We start from the raw sequence: 18,071 nt of genomic DNA on the forward strand, positions 1-18,071 counted from the left end.
CCCTGGGGTGGGCACCTGTCCCTGCCTGGCTACTTGCAGACGCTGACCCACTCGGTGATGCGACACTCCTCGCAGGCCACGAAGCAGCACCAGTGGAACTTGCAGTTGCAGCGCTCACTGCGTGTCTGCCGCAGGATGTTGTGCCCACGGCCGCAGCACAGGCTCTCGCAGTTGTCCATGCCCGGGCTGGTCTTGTTGCACAGGCGTCCTTGGGTGCCCAAGGAGTCCAGGGCTGGCTCCCGCTCACAGAAGTCAGGTGACTTCTCGAAATAAACCAGCTCGCTGATGCCGGCTCGGCGGCGATGCCGAGCATGGCCCGGCTCCAGCTGCCCAGCATTGCGGTTGTGTGGTCGGATCAGGGTGGCCCCATAGAAGCGGTCCTTGAGCAGGGACCCCACCAGGCGAAACTCAGGTGTCACCTGCCAGCACGTCTTCAGCTGGCAGCTCCCCGAGGTGCCATGGCATTTGCACTTCCTCCTCATGTTGTCCATCACCACCTGGGTAGGGAGGGAAGGGCAGAGAGGTTAGCATGGAAGAGACGTTTTTTAGAGACTGGAGGAGCCATCATGGAGCTCTCTGTGGGTTGGCACTATGGGAACACCAAGGGCTAGTGCGAGCAGCCATCGGAGCCCTGGAGCTGCAAAACCAGTGAGGCTGCACCCTGTTGCTGTGCCTAGTGGCACCTATGTCCCACACCCTGTCCCTTCCCATCCTGGCAGTACCAACTGGCTTTTACACTCCTGCAAGAGATCAGCACCTGAAGCAGAGGGTGAGATCCTTGACCACAGGGAGGAGAAAGAGCCTGGATCTCACATTCCACTGCTGCTTAGCTTTAGCAGCATCGACCTGACCACAGAGTCCAGTTAATCGCTAGAGTGACTGCATCTGTGTAGCCCCACTGGGACCCCCAGTGCAGGGGTCCCTCGTGCACCTCACCTGCCAGGGGCACTGCAGGTGGGGCAGGTGGGAGAGATGCTTTCCTTTCCCAGGACTTTCCTCCTGTACAGCCCCAGCACCGGGAGTCCTGGGAGCAGCTGCGCTCTCAGCTCTTGCCTGCTTTCTTACAGAAGCCCTGGGCCCAGTGTCAGGGGGCTGAGATGCTGCCTCTCACCATCACCCAAATTTCAAGCAGGAATTGGAGATGCTCACAGTCCTGACGTGTGGTTTGGGAAAGCCACAGTGAGGCTGGTGCCACATGTCTACCCACCATGAGGGCTGGGTTATGTGGGCTGGGCTGTGGCTGTGGTTTGGGCTGGCAGGGGAGTGCAGCTTGTGCGGGGGTCAGAGGCCAGTGTCGGGGCAAGGAGAGGACTTGGGCTCCATGGGCAATGCTGCTGAGCCCCTGGCCTGTGTGCTGGGGTCCCCCTAGGTCCCCCATCCCTGCAAGAGATGCTGCTGTGGCTGTGCCAAGGGAAACAATTCATGCCCAGCAATCTCCAGGGTCATAGGGTGGCTGCACATCCCTTTATAGCTCAGAAGGAAGAAGTTTATACCATCCTTTGCTCTGTCCCAACAGGGATTCCCTGCTGTGTTGTGTGCCCCCATGTCCACATGCTCACCCAGGTTCCAGCAAGTCCCCTTCCCATGGGAACAACCAAGCCCTGCTGGGAGTGGGCTGGGGCTTGCAAAGATTATTGCAAGCTGATCCCCAAACCCAGGGCTGTGCTCCAAGGCTCGAGGGGAGCCTAGAGGACACATGGCCCTGCACAAGGTCCTGTCCCACAATGCCAGCCCTGCTCAGACACCTGGATTCACGCCTGACATGCGCTACCTGTTCCTGCCTCCTCGCTGGGAGGAACGCATGTGTGAGGAGTGCCTTGGTTTGGTAAGGGTGGGTAGATTTTACTCCTTGTTTTCTTGTTTTTGAGTAAATCTCCCTGTTGCCAAGCAGTTATGGTAATGAAGGCAGGTCAGAGAAACACGCCTGGAGCTCAGGGCACACAGCAGAGAGGTCTGGGCTGGGCTGGAGTTTGGCTTTCATCCTGCTGAGAGTCCTGTCTCCTGCCGGGAACAGCCTCCACCTCACAGGTAATAAACTGCCTGGCCTCTCTGCCGTGCCCTGGGTGTGCCAGCTGGGAGCACCAGCTGATCACCACAGTCCTTTCCACCATCCATGGGAAGACATTAGCACTGGGACTCCATCCCCTCCCTGGTCCCTTGGCTGGACCAGGGAAAATCTGCATATAGGACTGTGGCTGTGATGGTCACCACCAGGATGGAGGGGACAGTGGTGCAACAGCTGGACAGGAGCTCATTTGGGGCTACGGCTGGCCACAGCAGGGGCTGGAGAAGACTCTGTGTGTGCGCCATCTCCATTGCTCAAGCCACCACAGCTGAGCATCCCAAGCCCCGTGAGCAGCATCCCTCCCTGCCCAGGTACAACTTGTTGCCCTTCCTGCACAGAGGGGACAGGACCATGCCAGAGCCAGTAGACCTGAGAAGGACACATCTGAGCCTCAGTGCCATGTTTTTGCCATCGGATGAATCTCCTCCACACATCCCTACCTGGCCATGTCCTCTCATCTCACAGACACCTGGGCACAGCACATGCCTGGACTCGCTGGTGCTTTCTTTCGCACATTCCCAGCTCCTCCCAGACACGCTCATAAGAGCTTTATCATAGGTCTTTGTTGTGAGGGTAATGGGTAGTTCCTGGCTGCCTTTCATCCTCTCTTGCTCTCTGATCTGGCAGGCTAGTAGGACCTACAAAGCCTCTTGCGTGTTCCTGCTGCTCCTCGCTGGGGAACTTGCTCCCTCCCAGGGATGCAGGACGCCCACCTCAGTTTCAAGACTGAGGCGACCACTGCCACCATCAGAGGATGCTGTGCATCCCCTGCAGTTGCAATCCCCTTCCTGGCTTCACAGCTGGGTACAGAAGGGGGGTAAAATAGCATGTTTATGCCTGGTTTCAAACCAGGGACCTTCTGCATATCAGGCAAATGTGATAACCACTACACTACAGAAAGCCACATCCACCTGTCTCTGGATGTGGCCACTGATGGGATTGTCACCTCCCCCAGGTATGGCAGAGTCTGAGCCAGGAGTCAGGCTTACCCATGTGCAGAGCACCCTTGGGACACACAGGAACCATGGAGAGGATGCTCAGCATCAGTGAGATGCTGGAGAGCCCTGGGTGCTGCAGCTGCTTAGTGCACAGAGAAGGATGGCATGTGGCATGCATGTCCATGTCACTGCTCTTCTGAAGGGTTTCAAGCCTCAGGACTTGGAGAGGAAGACCACAGAGCTGCTACATCCAGTGCAGCCACTCCTTTCCTGGGAAATCCCAGCAGATTGTTCTTTATTACGGCAGAAAGATGGTCCTAGGAATGAGGAGGGCTTGGGTGGGTGTCGGACCCACAGCATTGCTAAAAGAGCAGCTGAGGAGCTGGAGAACCCATTCCCAGGTAATGTGGGTGGCCAGGTCCAGCCCCGGCAATAACTGTGGCACCAATGGGCACAGGCCAGGCACAGCATCATCTCCTTGCTCCCATGCACAGCACCCACAGCCATCATAATCTGACCTGCACATGGGCTTACACCCTCATTTCAACAGGATCCCCGAGCTGGGCAGCCTGTCCAGCCATTGGTTCCCCACTAACAGCTGGTACCACCCTGTCCTTTATCCCTTTGGTCCTTCTCTACCTCTGCTTCCAGCTCCCAAGCTTCTTCCATCAGTCCAGCTCTTGTCTCTGAAGCCACCAAGAGCTGACAGTCCATGCCTGCCTGCACTTGGGTACAAACAGACTCCAGGCACCGCATGATGATCTCCTCCCCATGCAAATGTGCCTCTCTCACCTTTCCCTCCTTCTTCAGGGGGCTGTGGGGTTTCCCTTGGGAAATGGGCAATGCAGACCCCAAATTTTTGAGCGCTGCCAAGAGCCCCAGGGATTTGGGGTGTTCAGAGCTGGAGGGGAGCCAGGATGAGCCCTGGTAAGACAGGAGCCTTGCCTGTTTTGGGGCAGAGCAGCCTGTGGAGGATTTTGCCACCTAACACTGAGCAAGCCTTCACCATGCACAAACAAAGCCATACAAGCAAAAATCTTTGGCTTTCCCCAGGCATTTACAGCTTGGCCAAAGTAGGACAGCTTTTTGAGGCAGTAAAGCTCTGCTCCAGCACCAGTGAAGGGCACTCATCAAGGTCCTGCTCTGCAGCGTCCCCATCTCACAGCTGCCTGTAAACACACTCAAAGCAAAGAGGCACATTCACACCTCTGAGCCATCCCAGCAAAACACTCCCTGCGTCATTCTGATCTTTAATTACTTAGTCCTGTAGCCACTTCACACCTCCCTGTGCTGTCCTGGAAGTGTGCGGTTGGGGTTTTGGGGACAAATGTCCCACTAAATCTACAGGACAGGTTCTCCCTCGCACCTGCTGACAGCAAAGGCAGGCAGGGAAAGGCGGCTGTCCTCCCGGCCCCTCCTGCCTGCATGCTTCTTGTCTCCAATGTCAGGCTGCTTTTAAACATCAGCTTGCAGACAGAGCGAGCTGATAAGTAGTACTTTTAACGAGACCTGACATCAAGAGAATGGAGGGGAGGCTGCCCTGCTCACCTGGGCAAGCTCCAGCACCCCCTTCGAGCTGGGGGGTGAGGCTGTGAGGTGTCACCTCTGCTCCCAAGGGGATGCTGCCAGTTAGTACAGGCATTCTTGCTAGGGACAGTGCATCACAGCATCTGCCTTATCACATGATGCTAGTGAATTTCTCCTCCCAGACTATAGCTCCCTCACGCTGCAGCTGCCCAACACCAGTTCACTCAGTTCCTGAGAGGCAGAAACTGAGCTGAACTCATGGCCATGCCACCCTGCAGCACAGGCAGGTGGCAGTGGCCTGGGGAAGTGTCCCTTGGCAGGGTAACAGCAGTGATGCTCAGAGGTGCCCTCCTCAGCAGAGATGTTCAGCAGCAGGTCTGCACCGCCACCTTTGCTCTGGGCAAAACTGGGGAGAGGGTGTGCCTTAGGGGCAATCCCACCCTTGCACACGTGTCTGACCACAGCCAGCATGAGACCCTTGCAGCCCTCCCGTGCATGTCCCAAGGACCCCATCCCCACAACCATCATCCCCCACCCCTGCCAAGCACCCCACTCACCTGCCGTCCCACACGGTTGTTGTGCAGCCTCATGCGTGAGTGGATATCCCTGTAGGTTTCCCGGGAATCGAGGAAATCCTTGGAAAACTTCTCCCCATAGTCTACATCAGGGCTGCACCCTCCCCACTCCCAGGAGTCCTGGAGGCCGGGGGTCTCAGCCGGCATGTGCTCCATGTGCACCCCGTGCACCATGCCTTTGCCACGGTTCATGGCCTCCAGCTGCAGACGATGCAGCTTGCGCCGAAAAGCCTCCTCATCACCCCGGCGCTTCTGGTCACAGCCGCAAGCCTGCAGCTTGCCAAGGGCGCAGGCATTGGAGACAGCGTGCACCACACCGGCGGCCGCAATGGCATAGGCGAAGGCGCTCTCCCGAAAGCCTGCAAGGAAGGAGAAAGCAGGGCTTAGGCTGGGCAGTGTGACCCTTACAGGGGGCTGGATGAGCCCAGCACTACACCATGGTGCGGGAAGCTCAAGGTTTGGCTTGTTCCTTGCCTTGTCCTGATGCAACAGCTTCCACCTGGCACCACCCCACCTGTGGTGCCCTCCATCCCTGTCCCCACCAGGGCACATTGCTGACCTGAAGCCCAGCCCTGCCCTGGCTGGGACCCCAGCTCCCACCATCACCCTGTTCTCATGTCATCCCAGGACATGCCACCATGGCATTGCTCAGGCATCAGCAGTATGGGGCTGATGGGAAAGGCAATATCTCCTCCTCCTTCCAACAGAGTTTCCCAGTATATTAAATATAATGCTGGCTTAGGAATATTTCTGCTGAGGAATGGCCCATTCCTGCTTACCCACAGGGAGCAGGCAGCACTGTCTGTTCTGCCCCATCCAGCTGCCCATAACCCCTCCCTCCTTGAGCCCCACTAGCTACCACAAGGCCCTGAAACATCCTCTGAATGTGACACTGTGCAGGAAAAATTGAGCATCCTTAGTGAGAGCATACCGCACCGCGCGCTGCCAGGGCTGGCAGCTGGTTGTCATTAAACGCCAGGGAGTGAGGATGTCCGCAAGTGTCATTAGCTGGGGATGGGGTGGACAGGGACAGGGACGGGTCCCACAGCAGGCGCACTATGGGGCTGCCCGAGGTCTGCTTAGCTTCACTGCAACAGGGTGAACTTCTATTATTTTATTGATAAACAAAGTAATATTTTTATTTGTGGTTCCTGGGCCAAGCAGGGTGCCAGCAATGCCCTTTGCTTCAGTGCACAGTGACTGGCCTGAGGAGGGAGAGGAGGGAGAGCCAGATTTTGTGCTGTGGCTTCACATGTGAGTAAATAAATAGCTGGGGTTCACCATCTCTGTCCCTCCAATGGACGAGAGCAGCTTGAGCAGCCCTGGCTTTGTTACAGCTGAACAGATGAGAGGTTTTGGGGCATTTTCTCCAGCAGATCCATGCCATCAAATGGGGAACTTGGGCAAGCACCCCAAAGCACAGATCCCAGGCAGGGGTTCTGCCAGCTCCCTGCCTGTGCCACGGAGTCACAAGAGGCAGTAGTCCAATCAGTCCCCACCACCGTCACCCATCCTGGGCAATGCTCCCCATCACACAAATCTCCTTGCTGGTTCGCAGCCGCCCACCAAGCAAACGCTATGATTATTAAAAGGAAATGAAACACAGCTTGGAAACCTGCATTTAAAGTCACGCTGCTCTTTTGTGTGTTAATTTGACACTGGTGCGTTTAAAAAATTAACAAGGTGCTGCTTAAAAGCCAGCAGGAGCCTCTCCCAGCTTCCCCTCGGTGTGGGACTAGCTTGCTCTCAGTCTGCCTCTTCCCATGCACAAGTTGAACAACATTTTTCAGCGGGCAGGTAATGGGACTACTGGTGCATCCCTGGGGAGAGCTCTGCCAGGCAGTGCCTGCAACACACCCACAGCACTGTGAGAGCAGGACAGCCCCAATTTGGGGAACTTTAGCCCCTAGATGAGCATTGCAGGATGGAGAACCAGCACGGGAAGGTCTCCAGAATCCACAAATCCTCCCCATATCAGTTCTCCAGCACCACAATCTGGGCCATCTCCAGCCTTTCATGAGCCAAACCTGGGCACAGTCCAAGAACAGGGACTTGTTGTTGTCACCCTGCTTGGTGTCCGCAGCTCCTCGCACAGCCAGTGCCCAGGGATAGTGGCCACAAACTCTCTGCCTGGTGTGACACTCTGCCTTCCCATTAGCCTCTTTCACACACATTTCTCCAGCCTAACAAATAGTTTCCCATGCGGCATCTCCTTAAAATCCCTTTTGGAGCCCAGACAGAAACTGTACCCCACCCAGTCCGTCTAGCAAACCCGTCTCCTTACAGGTAAAGAGACTGGGTTTGTTGGGTGCCCTCCACAGCTGTGAAACCCACGGAATCAAGCCACAGCCCTCCTCCTTCCCCGACTGCCCTCCAGCCCCACACAAGCTGATGGATGGGTCCTTGGCCTTGGAGCTGCCATCCTCTAGGCTAGGGGCAGGGGAAAGACTGGTCCCCAAGACTTGACCTCCCAGCACTCTGAGAGTATTGTCCCCATCTCACCGTGGTCATTTCCCTGCTCAGCATCGCTCTGCCTGTCCCCACCACTCCTGTCTGCCTTCTTCCCTCCTTCCCTCACCTGCTCTCATGGAGAACTGTGAGCAATGGGGAGTAGGGGGGCAGGGTAGCACTGGGACCACAGCGGCCATGCCAGCGTGGTTCTGCTTGAAGGTTCAGTTTACATTCCTCCCTCTACTCCAGCCATGTCAGAGCCCAGAGGATTGCAGCAAAGCAGCAAGCGATGTGGCTGCAGGCAACAACCACTTGCCTCATGGGCTCAGTGAGGATGGGAGCTTCCAGAAACCACAGATGAGCACGGCCAGCCCTGAGCCCTTCACGGGGAGTCTCTCCAGCTGCCCCAGCCACCTAAGACCTCAGTGGTGATGCCTGAGTCACCAGATCCCTCCAGAAACCACAGAAGAGGATGTAGCCATGGAAGGTGAAAAGCATTGGATCCTGTAGGGATGAGGGAATGAAGGACACCAACCCAAGCCCACCACCAGCATCCAGCCTGCTCTGTATTAAAGCACGATGCTGGACAAGGAGGATGGATCTGAAATCTCAGCCCTAGGTCAGATCTCAAAGCAGCTTTCTTAGCAGAGGAAAATTCTCCTTGACAAGGTGCACCTAGGAAATGGAAGGCCACTCAGTAAGACACCAAGACCCAGCTCGCACCAGCCCTGCCATGGATGCTACAGTTTCTCCATCTCTCATGGATGTGGGACCAAGGCAACAGACCTGGCTCAGGCATGGTTATGGGCTCCATGGTCTGCTGGGTGAGGAGAGCTAGGGTCATGGCCTTCCTCCCACAGCTCACCATCGCACCCAGACAGCAACACCCTCCCAGCACCTGCCACCACAGTACCTGGGTGGCATTGAGGGAGCAGGTGGGACAGCCTGGTCCAGGCACACTCCAGGTTACCCCAGGGATGCTCAGCCACCCCCTCCATGGGCAGCACCCCCCATAATGCCAGCAGTGCATCGCCCTGGCCCCACTGGCTGGTGAGGCAGAGGAGAGCTTCTCCTGCCACCTCCCGCAAGGCCCATGGAGACGGCCAGTCTCAACATGCTGCCTCTCCCCCAGCCCCACTCCCTTCCCTCCCCTCTCCCTAATTAAACTGCAGGTGAACCTGCCAGAGTCTGGCCTTGCGCCAGGCGCTAAACACCTCCCTGCAGATCCTGACTTGCCTCCCTGCACCTCCTTGAGCATGCCAGGGACAGCCCACAGCCCTCGCTCCCTGTCCACCCATGGCACTCCAAGCTGGGAGCCCTCGCCACTCTGCAGGCTGCAGAGAGCCAGGCTCAGCCCCACAACTCCAGCGATGCTGCCCTGGCCCCAGGGCCTCACTTGCACCCATCAGCTGGGGAAAGGAAGGTCCAGGTGATGGAGGCTCCTACAGGGATGCAGCCAAGCATCTGAAGCACCTGCATGCACTTTGGGGCCATGTGGGCAAAGCCCTTGGCTTGCCTGAGGGTACTCAAAACCTGCCAGCAGCCCAGCTGCAGCTGCACCAGGCCAGGCACTGCGGTCTGTGGGCACTGGGACTTGTCTGGGGCTCTGCAGAGCTGGGCACTGGGATCCTGAGCTCGGCAGCATCTCCATGGACAGCCGTAACAGCACCTGCCTCCCTCCCCACATGGCAAAGCCTCCCCAAGCTCTGACTCCCAGCTGGCTGGGCCCCAGCACCTGGTGTTTCCAGACCTGCAGGGAGTTTCCCCCTCCTTGCTGTATGACATCAAGGTTTGGCTGCAGCCACATGAACCCCTTGGCACCAGGGAGCCCTTCTAAGGAAAGCACGGAGCATGCAAGCATCACCTGTCCCTCCAAAGGCTGCAGAAGGAACTGGGGGATGCTGCACTCCAGAGACATGTCCCCTCCAGCCACACACTCTCAGGGGCCTTCGAAGACACCCAGCCTCTCCATGGGGGTCCCTTTTATTTCAGAGATTCACATAGATGGAGTTGGGATGAGCAAAGAGGAATGCTCAGGGAGGGGGGATTCCTCAGCAGGCCTCGGACAGCCCCTGCCCAACAGCTGGACAGTCCCAGCCCTGCTGATATCACACCCACCCATGGGTGCACATGTACCAGACAAGGACAAAGGCTTGGTGACCCACCATCATCTGCAGCTTTGTTTTTGGCATGCACCCAGACATGATTCAGCCCACCCAAGCCACATGGTGCCAGGCAGACCCTGGATGCTGCGGGAAGACCTCACACTGGGTATAAGCCACCCTCTCCAGCAAGGTGGGCACAGCCGTGCTGTTCACCCTCAGAGCTGGGGCAGGAGACCTGTCTCAGTTACTGGTTCAGATGCAGCCCCCTGCCTCCACCTCACCGCTCCATCCTCCCACAACTGCCCCTGGAGCCAGGAGAGAATGTCTCTGACAGAACTTAGAGGGACAGCAGAGAGGAATGGGACCTGGGTCAGGACTGGAGGGTGGTGGCAGGGGTGACAGTGCCAGCAGGAAGGTGGCAAGGACCTAGGTAGCCAGCTGACAAGACAGATAATATGGGAGAAGGATTTGCAATGGCAGTGCTGAGCCTGGATACACATGGAGGGGATATGGGCCAAGGAGGAAAAACCCACAGCCCATGGGATGTGAAAAAAAAAAAAAGATGTTCTGTAAGGTGGTAAATCCCTGGGCACTCCCTCTGCTCGCCCTCTGCTAACCTGCTGTTGTGCCTCACAGCTGCTGTGCCCTGCACCCCAGGGATGGCTGCCTCTCCCTGCTGCATCCAGCAGGTCTGTGCTCTGCCCAGGATCCTGTCAACATCCCTGTCCCCAGCTACACTGCCCAGAAGCCACCCCAGACACCTAACTCTGTCTGATTTGAAGCCTTCCTGCTGCTTCACGGCTTCCCAGGGCTTGCACTCAAACTTCTGGGATCATATCAGCAGGATGGGGAGACAGACACTCATTTGCCACTGTCCCCAGCTCTGTCCCCAGGGAATGAGCCCCTGGCTCCACTGAGTGCCTGGATGCTGGGCAGAGGCAGGGCATGGGACAGGCACCAGCACTGCACCCCAGACATCTCATGCCTGTGCTGGGGAAGACACTAGAGATGCAGGAGAACAGGGCGGAGGTGGGGAGCAGAGCCAAGCGGGGAGAGCAGGAGGGAGAAGCCAGTTACAAATAATTTAAACTGAGATTCACGCACGGCTGAACTGATGGCAGAAGAAGTGGGAAAAGGAATGAAAGATTAAAGGGGTCTGTCACTTCGGGTTACAAACAATGATCCTACAAGCACGTTGCGTTCCCAGGCACGGCAAGGATGGGGCAGGGAGCAGAGCAGAGACTTTGTCCCCAGGGGTCAGATGCATTAATGCCTGTGGCACGCAGCCTGCACCCCTCGCTTCCACCACTTGCCTCTCCTCTGGCTCTGGGCTTGGGAGTTGCACCCAGCAACCCTGCTCTGATGGCTGGGTCCGTAACAGCTGCAAGGTGGAGCTCAGAGCTCCAGCTATGTTATTGAGGGACACGAGTGTGCTGGAAGCACGCTAGGGCACCAGCCTCAAGGCTTGTTCCACACCAGAACAGCTCTGAGCAACTGCATGGGATGGCATGAGTGCTCCAGGCTCATCCTGCATCCTGTGCTGGGAGGTGCCCATCTGCTCTGCTGCTCCAGCCTTACCTCCATCCTTCCTCAGCCCTGAGTCCCCATCCCAGGTGATGGGATCCCACCTGTGCTGGGAGCCTGGGCTGAGCCATTCCCAAGAGCTCAGAACTGGGGCAAAAGTCCAGGGGCTGCGAGAGTCCTCACAACCATCAGTCATGGCCCTGACAGAGGGAAGGGATGGAGTGGCACCTGAGACAAGTGAGCTACAGATCACCGGCCACCACCAGACCTGGTGGACTGAGGAAGGGATGCAGAAGGTCAGTGCTCTCTGCTGCTGGAGCTTCTTCCCCAGCCTGGTGGGACCTGGAGCAGGGAAGCTTGCCTGGGTGTGTGAGCGACTTGAGCGAGCAAGTCAGTGTCTCCCAGCGCCTGAGGAGACTAAAATGAACTGCATTCCTCAGAGGACCTGGAAATACCTCGATGTTTATCAGGGTTGACGTCCCCACCCTCCCTGCCAGGCCCTAACCTAGGCGCTGCTCCTTCTCCAGGCACTGGCGTGTCGAGAGGGGCCATGGCTGATCCACAGCAGGACTGCAGCCCTGATGCCACACATGCTCCAAGGCAGCATCCCCTCCAGTGTGGTTTTGCCCATCTGCCCTGGGACCTTACAGCACTGAAATGCTTCTGCACTCCCCTTTCCAGCGATCTCCCCACCTGCTACAGCTGCCCAGGGGCTCCTGCCACCACATCCCTTCAAAGGCATGTAATCCTCAAGCTGCCAACAGCTCCTCTGTGAGACTCCTCACAGTCCCAGGGAGAGAAGATGTTGTAGGATATGGAAGGATGTTTGGGGACTTGGGGACAGAGGTACCTCTCTGCTGGACATCAGGTTAGGAGGCTCCCAAAGCAGATAGGTGAGCAGCATCTTTGGTAGTTTTCTCCTTCCTCAGGAGATGGAGCAGCAACGTCTTTGCTGGGCACCCTGTTTGCCTTGAGCACCCTACCTGCAGACCACTGGCACCATATTGTCCTCTCCTGCCCAGCGTCTGGGGCAATGGGCACTTAGACATGTGCTGCAGGCCAGGCTTCAGGAAGGGTACTTAGGTGAGAAGATAAATTCAAGTCCTACCGCTGGTTCCATCCCCTCACAACCACGATCAGCACCATGCAGGGGCAGACCCTCTGCCCTTGGCAGAGTCCACTCCTGAGGGAAAGAGCATCAACCAGGGAGTCTCTGATGGACACAGAGCTCCCAGGACAGCCTGTCCTGTCCCCCTGTGCCACCATGCTCCAGGGTCCCACAAAACAGAGAGCCCTCAGCTATCTGTGCTGGGGAGCCAACACAAAGGCACGATGCCAGTGTGATGGACTCACAGAGCTACATCTCATTAGCTAAGGGCATTTCTGTTCACTGTGATGCACTGAAACACCATTCCCAGAGCAGGAATGAGCCAAGATGCTCACTGCATTCACCAAAGTAAATCCCAGAGCACAGTATCCACCTTGAGATGCATCAACTGTGCTGCACACCCATGGCACTGCTCCAAACACCAGCCTACACTGCATGGTGGGAAGAGGCTGGGAAGCAGTGGGGCCTGAAAGAAAATCTGGGGGCAGCTGAGGCTGGGCAGGGAGGAGCAGCTCAGGACAAGGGCCAGTGCAGGTGTGAAGGTGCACAGAGAAGAGCCCAGTTTTGCTGCAGCACACTGCTTCTTGCTCTGGCAGATCCCAAGGTTTCTCAGGCTCTGTCTGCCTTCAAACATGGAGATGCTGAAGAACTGGCCTGGTCCCCTGTGCCAGGGAAAAACTGCACAAGGGCCCATGAGGAAGAGCAAGAGGAGGGAGATTGTCCAGCCCTTACCTCTGCTGAAGATGATGCTCTCATAGGGGATCTTGTTCTTGGTCTCAAGGCTGGAGCAGTTCCAGCGCTGATCCCGGAACTGGTGCTGGCACTCGTGGATGGCAATCTGGATGCCCTGGATGGCCGAGGCGGTGACGTCAGGATTCCGCACGCACACCTCCAGCTGCCGCCGTGTCAGCCCCGGCAGGGTCAGGCACACTGTGTTGGCATTCAGCACCGGCTCCAACGGCAGCTTCAGGCCCAGGATCTCATTGGAGCAAGAGCTGGGAGGGAAAGAGAAACTCCTGAGCTCAGAGCAAGGGAAATGCCAACCGCTTGCTACCTCTCCAGGGAGAGGGAAGAGTCTGGGGAGAACAACACAGGGAGGGGAGATGCTCCTCTCCCCACACCGTGCCTGCTACCTGCAAGGGTGACACATCAGGGCAGGCTGGGACTGGAAAGGAGAAGAAAAGATGAGTGGCACTGAAAAGGGTCAGCTCTAAAGGCTGGGGGGGTCCCAGGGACAGAACTGCCCCTCTCCCCCCACCCCTGGGCACAACGGTAAGCTCAGCCAGGCAGAGATGACCCAGTGACACTGGGGCTACAATCCTCTCCAGCCATGTTGGCACAGCCCGAACACCCCAGCAGCCTGTGCCCAGCAGCAGCCCAGCATCTCCCAGGGCTGCATCCCCTCCATGTGCTCCTCCAGGCCTCTTCTGCCCCAGCCGCACAGTGCAGACTCTCAGGCGCAGGCCGCTCTGGCTCACCTTCCCAGAGAGGGTGGGTTTCCCCCTGGGAGAATCCAGAGACCCTGGAGGAGGAGACCCAGCCCAGGTCTGGCTCCATCCCTGTTGCTGGCTGATCCCATCCCTGCACCTCCCATGTCCCCCTGCTACTGCTGGTCGTCACAAGGCAGGTAACCAGAGGGGCCTGCCTTTTCCTGCCAGCTTGGCTGGGAAATTCAGAGACAAGCACCCTGCCGAACATCCTCCAGCTCACAGCAACAATCCCAAATCCACCATCACATCCCAGCCCCACTGGACCTGATGCCTGTCACCACAGAAGCACAGAGACCAGAAAATGGATGGGTGCAAGGGGAGGCACACGGTCCATGGTAGGGGTGCAAATATTTATACAAGTGGAGATGCTGCCTGGGAAAACAGGGAAATAGATGGAGTGTGGGGAGATGGACGAAACATGTCCAAAGAGAGGTGCCTGAAGCTAAGACAGTGGTACACAGGACAGACAGATGTGGAAAGGGAAATGGAAGGGGAGAAAGTGTCTGCCCAGCTCCAGGCAATGGCTTGAAAGATCTTGGGATCCACAGCATCCAAGCAGAGGACCTGAAAAGTAACTAGTAGGCAGAGGGATGCCCAGGAATATCCTGCAGCTTGCAGTAAGGTCCATCAGGAGCTCAGCGCCATTCCACTCCTTGCCCAGAACAGCTCAGTCCCTGCTGAGACCTCTCTCCAGACAGGGCTCCCTCTTCCCCAGGATGGGCAAGAGCTGGGTCCCTGGGAGAAGTAGGGAGCTGCAACCTTCTGAATCTTGATTACAGACATAAGGAGGATGCTGGAGGAAGCACTGCAGCTGCCTCATGGAGCAGCCAGGTCTCCGCTCCCCCAAATCCTATGAGCCTGGTGCAGGTACATGGACAGAAGCAGCTCTTTGGGACCAGGGACTGATTCTCCCAGCTCAGTGCTTGCACAGTGCTGGAAGAAGGGCTCAGCCTCAGGGTCCCTGATGAATAACGGCTTGCTCAGGGAAGAAGGGGAACTGTCAGGGTCAGTGTGCTCCTTTCTCCAGCTTTCCAAGGGTGTTTATACCCACCCCACCACTTCCATGGGTAATATGTAGGTCTGCCATAGTGCGACGCCACAGTGACTCCAACAGGGAAGAGCTGGTGTGGGGGGAGCAGAGAAAGAGAGCAGAAAGGGGTGCATCCCTCCAAAGCCCCTACACAGGAGGGGAAATCCTGCACTCCTGCACCCATTCACACTATCGAAGCAAGTGCAGCAGCTCCTACCCCAGACACTGCAGAGACCTTGTAATCTACTTGTCCTGAGCCAGCCACAGTGCCTGCCACCTTCTCCCAGTGCATTCCGGGGATGCTGTTATGGTCCTTCTCCCCATTGCACAGCAGCAAAACTGAAGCAGGGGCCCTTGTCTAGGACCCCAGAGAGCGGAGGGCAGGTCTTGCCTCTTGCTCCACCCAGGGCTCAGAGGGGGCAGGGACCGGCAAGAAGCTGTCACTGTCACCCTCCGTAGGAGGACGCAGTGCTCCCCCCAGCTCTCTTCCCCCTTGAAATCTGGATTTAAACTTGATTTCACGGTGACAAGCCCCCAGGTCACAGGCTGCAGCGGCTGCTACTTTAATTAATATAAGTCCCAACGTTAACAAATTATATTTAAAGGAGCTGGAGGGAGGGGGAAGGGCGGGGGACCCCCCCACTCACACCAGCACCAGGGTTAACCCCTCGCTGCCTGCAGCGCACAAGTTTAGGAGCGGGCGGAGGGGAACTGCTAGGCACCCGGGGGAGATGGAGACGGACAGGAGGGGTGAGTGTTGGGGGGCTTTTTACTAGAAGGCAGGCGGCCCGCTCTTACCCCCCTCGCCTTGGGGGTCGGTGGAGCCGGGGAGGGGACGCAGGTGGATACCCCGCCCCGCTGCGCGGAGCCCAAAGACACTCATCCCGTAGACACCGTCCCCCACGACTGTGGCATCCCCCCGGCCTCCGCCGTGCGCCCTGGCAGCCAGGCCCGTCCTCCGCCCGGGAAGAGCGGGGAAACTGAGGCAGACAGGGCGGGCGCTGGGGCGGCTCCGGCCGGGGAGGAAAGGGGACAGCCTCCCGGAGCGGGGGAAGCCGCGCATCCCGCCGGCGCTCCGCCAGTACGAGGGGAGGCGGAAGGGGGCCAGCGGTCCTGACAGCGACCTCAGCGAGGGGCTGCAGCCGTGCAGGGCCGGCTCGGGGCGGCTGGACCCCTTCGGAGCTCCCTGGGCAGCCCGCCCCCGGCGCGGGGCTGGGCGCGGCGGATTCCCGGCGCTCTCCCCGCGGGGCCGGAGCGCTGGGCGGCGGCGGCAGCGACGGGGCTGGGGGGGGCAGCTCCTACCTGGGTACCCAGAGGCTGAGCAGCAGCGAGCAGAGTCCGTGGGCCAGGGCCGGGCGCATCTTCGCTGGGGCAGCGGCTGTGCGGGCTGCGGGCGGGCGGGCGCCTTTGGGGCAGGGGCGGCGGGGCTCGGCGCTGCTCTCTGCCCGCTTTGTTTGTTGTGGGTTGTTTGCTTGTTTGTGTTTTCCCCTCTCCTCCCTCTCACTGGCTCCCTGCGCGCCGGGGCTCGGCTCGCCGGGGCGGCTCTGCCATCCTCCCGGGATGCCCCCCCCGCCTCCCGCCGCCCCGGCGCCCGCCGAGCCCGGCGAGGGCTGCGCGCCCCCCGCCCTGCCCGCCGCCGCCCCGCCGCGCTCAGCCCCCCGGCTCAGTCCCCCATGGCGGGACGCGCCGGGGGGCCGGGGTGACCCTCGGTCTGCGGGGCGCGCTCCCCCGCCGCTCCCCAGGGCGCCCCGGGGCTCCGGGGCCGCGGCGGGCGTGGGCAGGGCTCACCGGGCGAGCGGCGCTGCGGCTCCCGCGGGGCCCGCAAGCACATGGGGAATCGCGGCCCCTTCGCCGCCCCCAACCGCCCGTGTCGCCTGGCCGCCGGCGGAGCGGGCAGGGTCGCGGCCGGAGCGCCCCGGGAGCGCTGGGCGCGGAGCGGCGGCGGCGGCGGCTCTGCCTGGGATCGCGCTGCGCCGAGCATTACTCAGCGCCCGGAGCCCGAGTCCCGACACGTCCAGACAGGAGCCCGCGGGGGAAGGACGGGGCAGAGGGTGGCAGCGGGGCGGGGAGCCGGCGTGTCGCACGCAGCCTGCCGGGGAGGGAGCGGGCGGCGGGAGGGAGAGCGCCGGCCCGGGGGGAGCGGGCACGGCCGGCGGGGGAGTGGGCTCGGGGAGCAGGGTGGTGCGCGGCGTGGGGTGGGCACGTCTTGGGGGAGCGCGCACGGGGAGCAGGGGGTTGAGGGAGTGAGCACGACGTGGGGAGTGTGCACAGGGAGTAGGGGAAGTGTGCACGGTGCGGAGTGAGTGTGCACAACCTGGAGAAGTGTGTGGTGGGTGTGCACAGCATGGAGGAGCATGCACGGGGAGTAGGGTAAGTGTGCATGGCGTGGGATGAGTGTCTGCGGCACGGGAACTGAGTGGGGGGGGCTGAGAGTAACGTGTCATGGGGGCAAGTGTGCGCAGTGTGGGGAACTGTGTGGGGTGTGAGGTGGATGTGTAAGGAGTGGGAAAATATTCATGGGGATTGTACAGTGTGTGAGAGTGTGTACAGGGCATGGGACAAGGTGCTGTGGGCATGGTGTGAGTGTGCACAACACAGGTAAGTGTGCATGGCACAGGATAACTATACACAAGGTGTGAGTGAATGTGCGCAGCATGACCGTGCTCAAAGTGTGGGTGGTTGCACAGGGAGTGAGGTGATTGTGCACGGCATGAGTGAGCGTGCACAGCATACGTGAGTGTGGGGGACTGCGCAACGCTCAGTGAGTATACACTGCATGGGCAAGTGTGCATGTCAGGGGTGAATGCATGCATCAGGTGTGGGGGGAGTGTGTGTGCAGTATGGGTTAGCATGGACAGTTTGAACTGAGTGTGCTTGGGACATAGGGTGAATGCACAGGATGTAGGATGAGTGTGTATGGCATGGGTAAGTGTGCACAGGATATGGAGAGTGTGCATGGTGTGGGATGTGTGTGGAGTGAGTGTGCATGCTGAGGCTAAATACATGAGGCGTGGAGTGAGCGTACACGGGGAGAAGGATGTGTGTAGTGTGGGATACATGGGGAGTATGAGGAGTGGGGATGAGTGTGCCCATGGTGGGAGGTGTGCACAGGATGCTGGGGGTGCACAGGGCTATCAGAATATGTGCATGGGGACTGGGGGTGCCTGACACAAGCTAGAGGTTTGCAGGAGGTTGTCTGCGCAGGTGTGAGGCATGTGGGCACCTGGCTGTGTGCATGGGGGTGTGAGCATGAATGGC

The 18,071-nt window shown here is 58.9% G+C and overlaps 1 protein-coding gene across 1 annotated transcript; it reads right to left on the reverse strand.

Moving 5' to 3' along the window:
* Positions 1–29: 29 nt before the first annotated feature.
* Positions 30–16,174, reverse strand: WNT10A (Wnt family member 10A; the record flags this gene model as incomplete). The annotated part of the gene is made up of 4 exons (XM_082056421.1): positions 30–497; positions 5,088–5,464; positions 13,026–13,288; positions 16,116–16,174. 4 exons carry the CDS (start codon positions 16,172–16,174, stop codon positions 30–32), a joined length of 1,167 nt encoding a protein of 388 aa, XP_081912547.1.
* Between the last annotated feature and the right edge of the window lie 1,897 nt (positions 16,175–18,071).

Source organism: Streptopelia decaocto (assembly GCF_964273445.1).
Source record: "Streptopelia decaocto genome assembly, chromosome: 6".
Taxonomy (NCBI): domain Eukaryota; kingdom Metazoa; phylum Chordata; class Aves; order Columbiformes; family Columbidae; genus Streptopelia; species Streptopelia decaocto.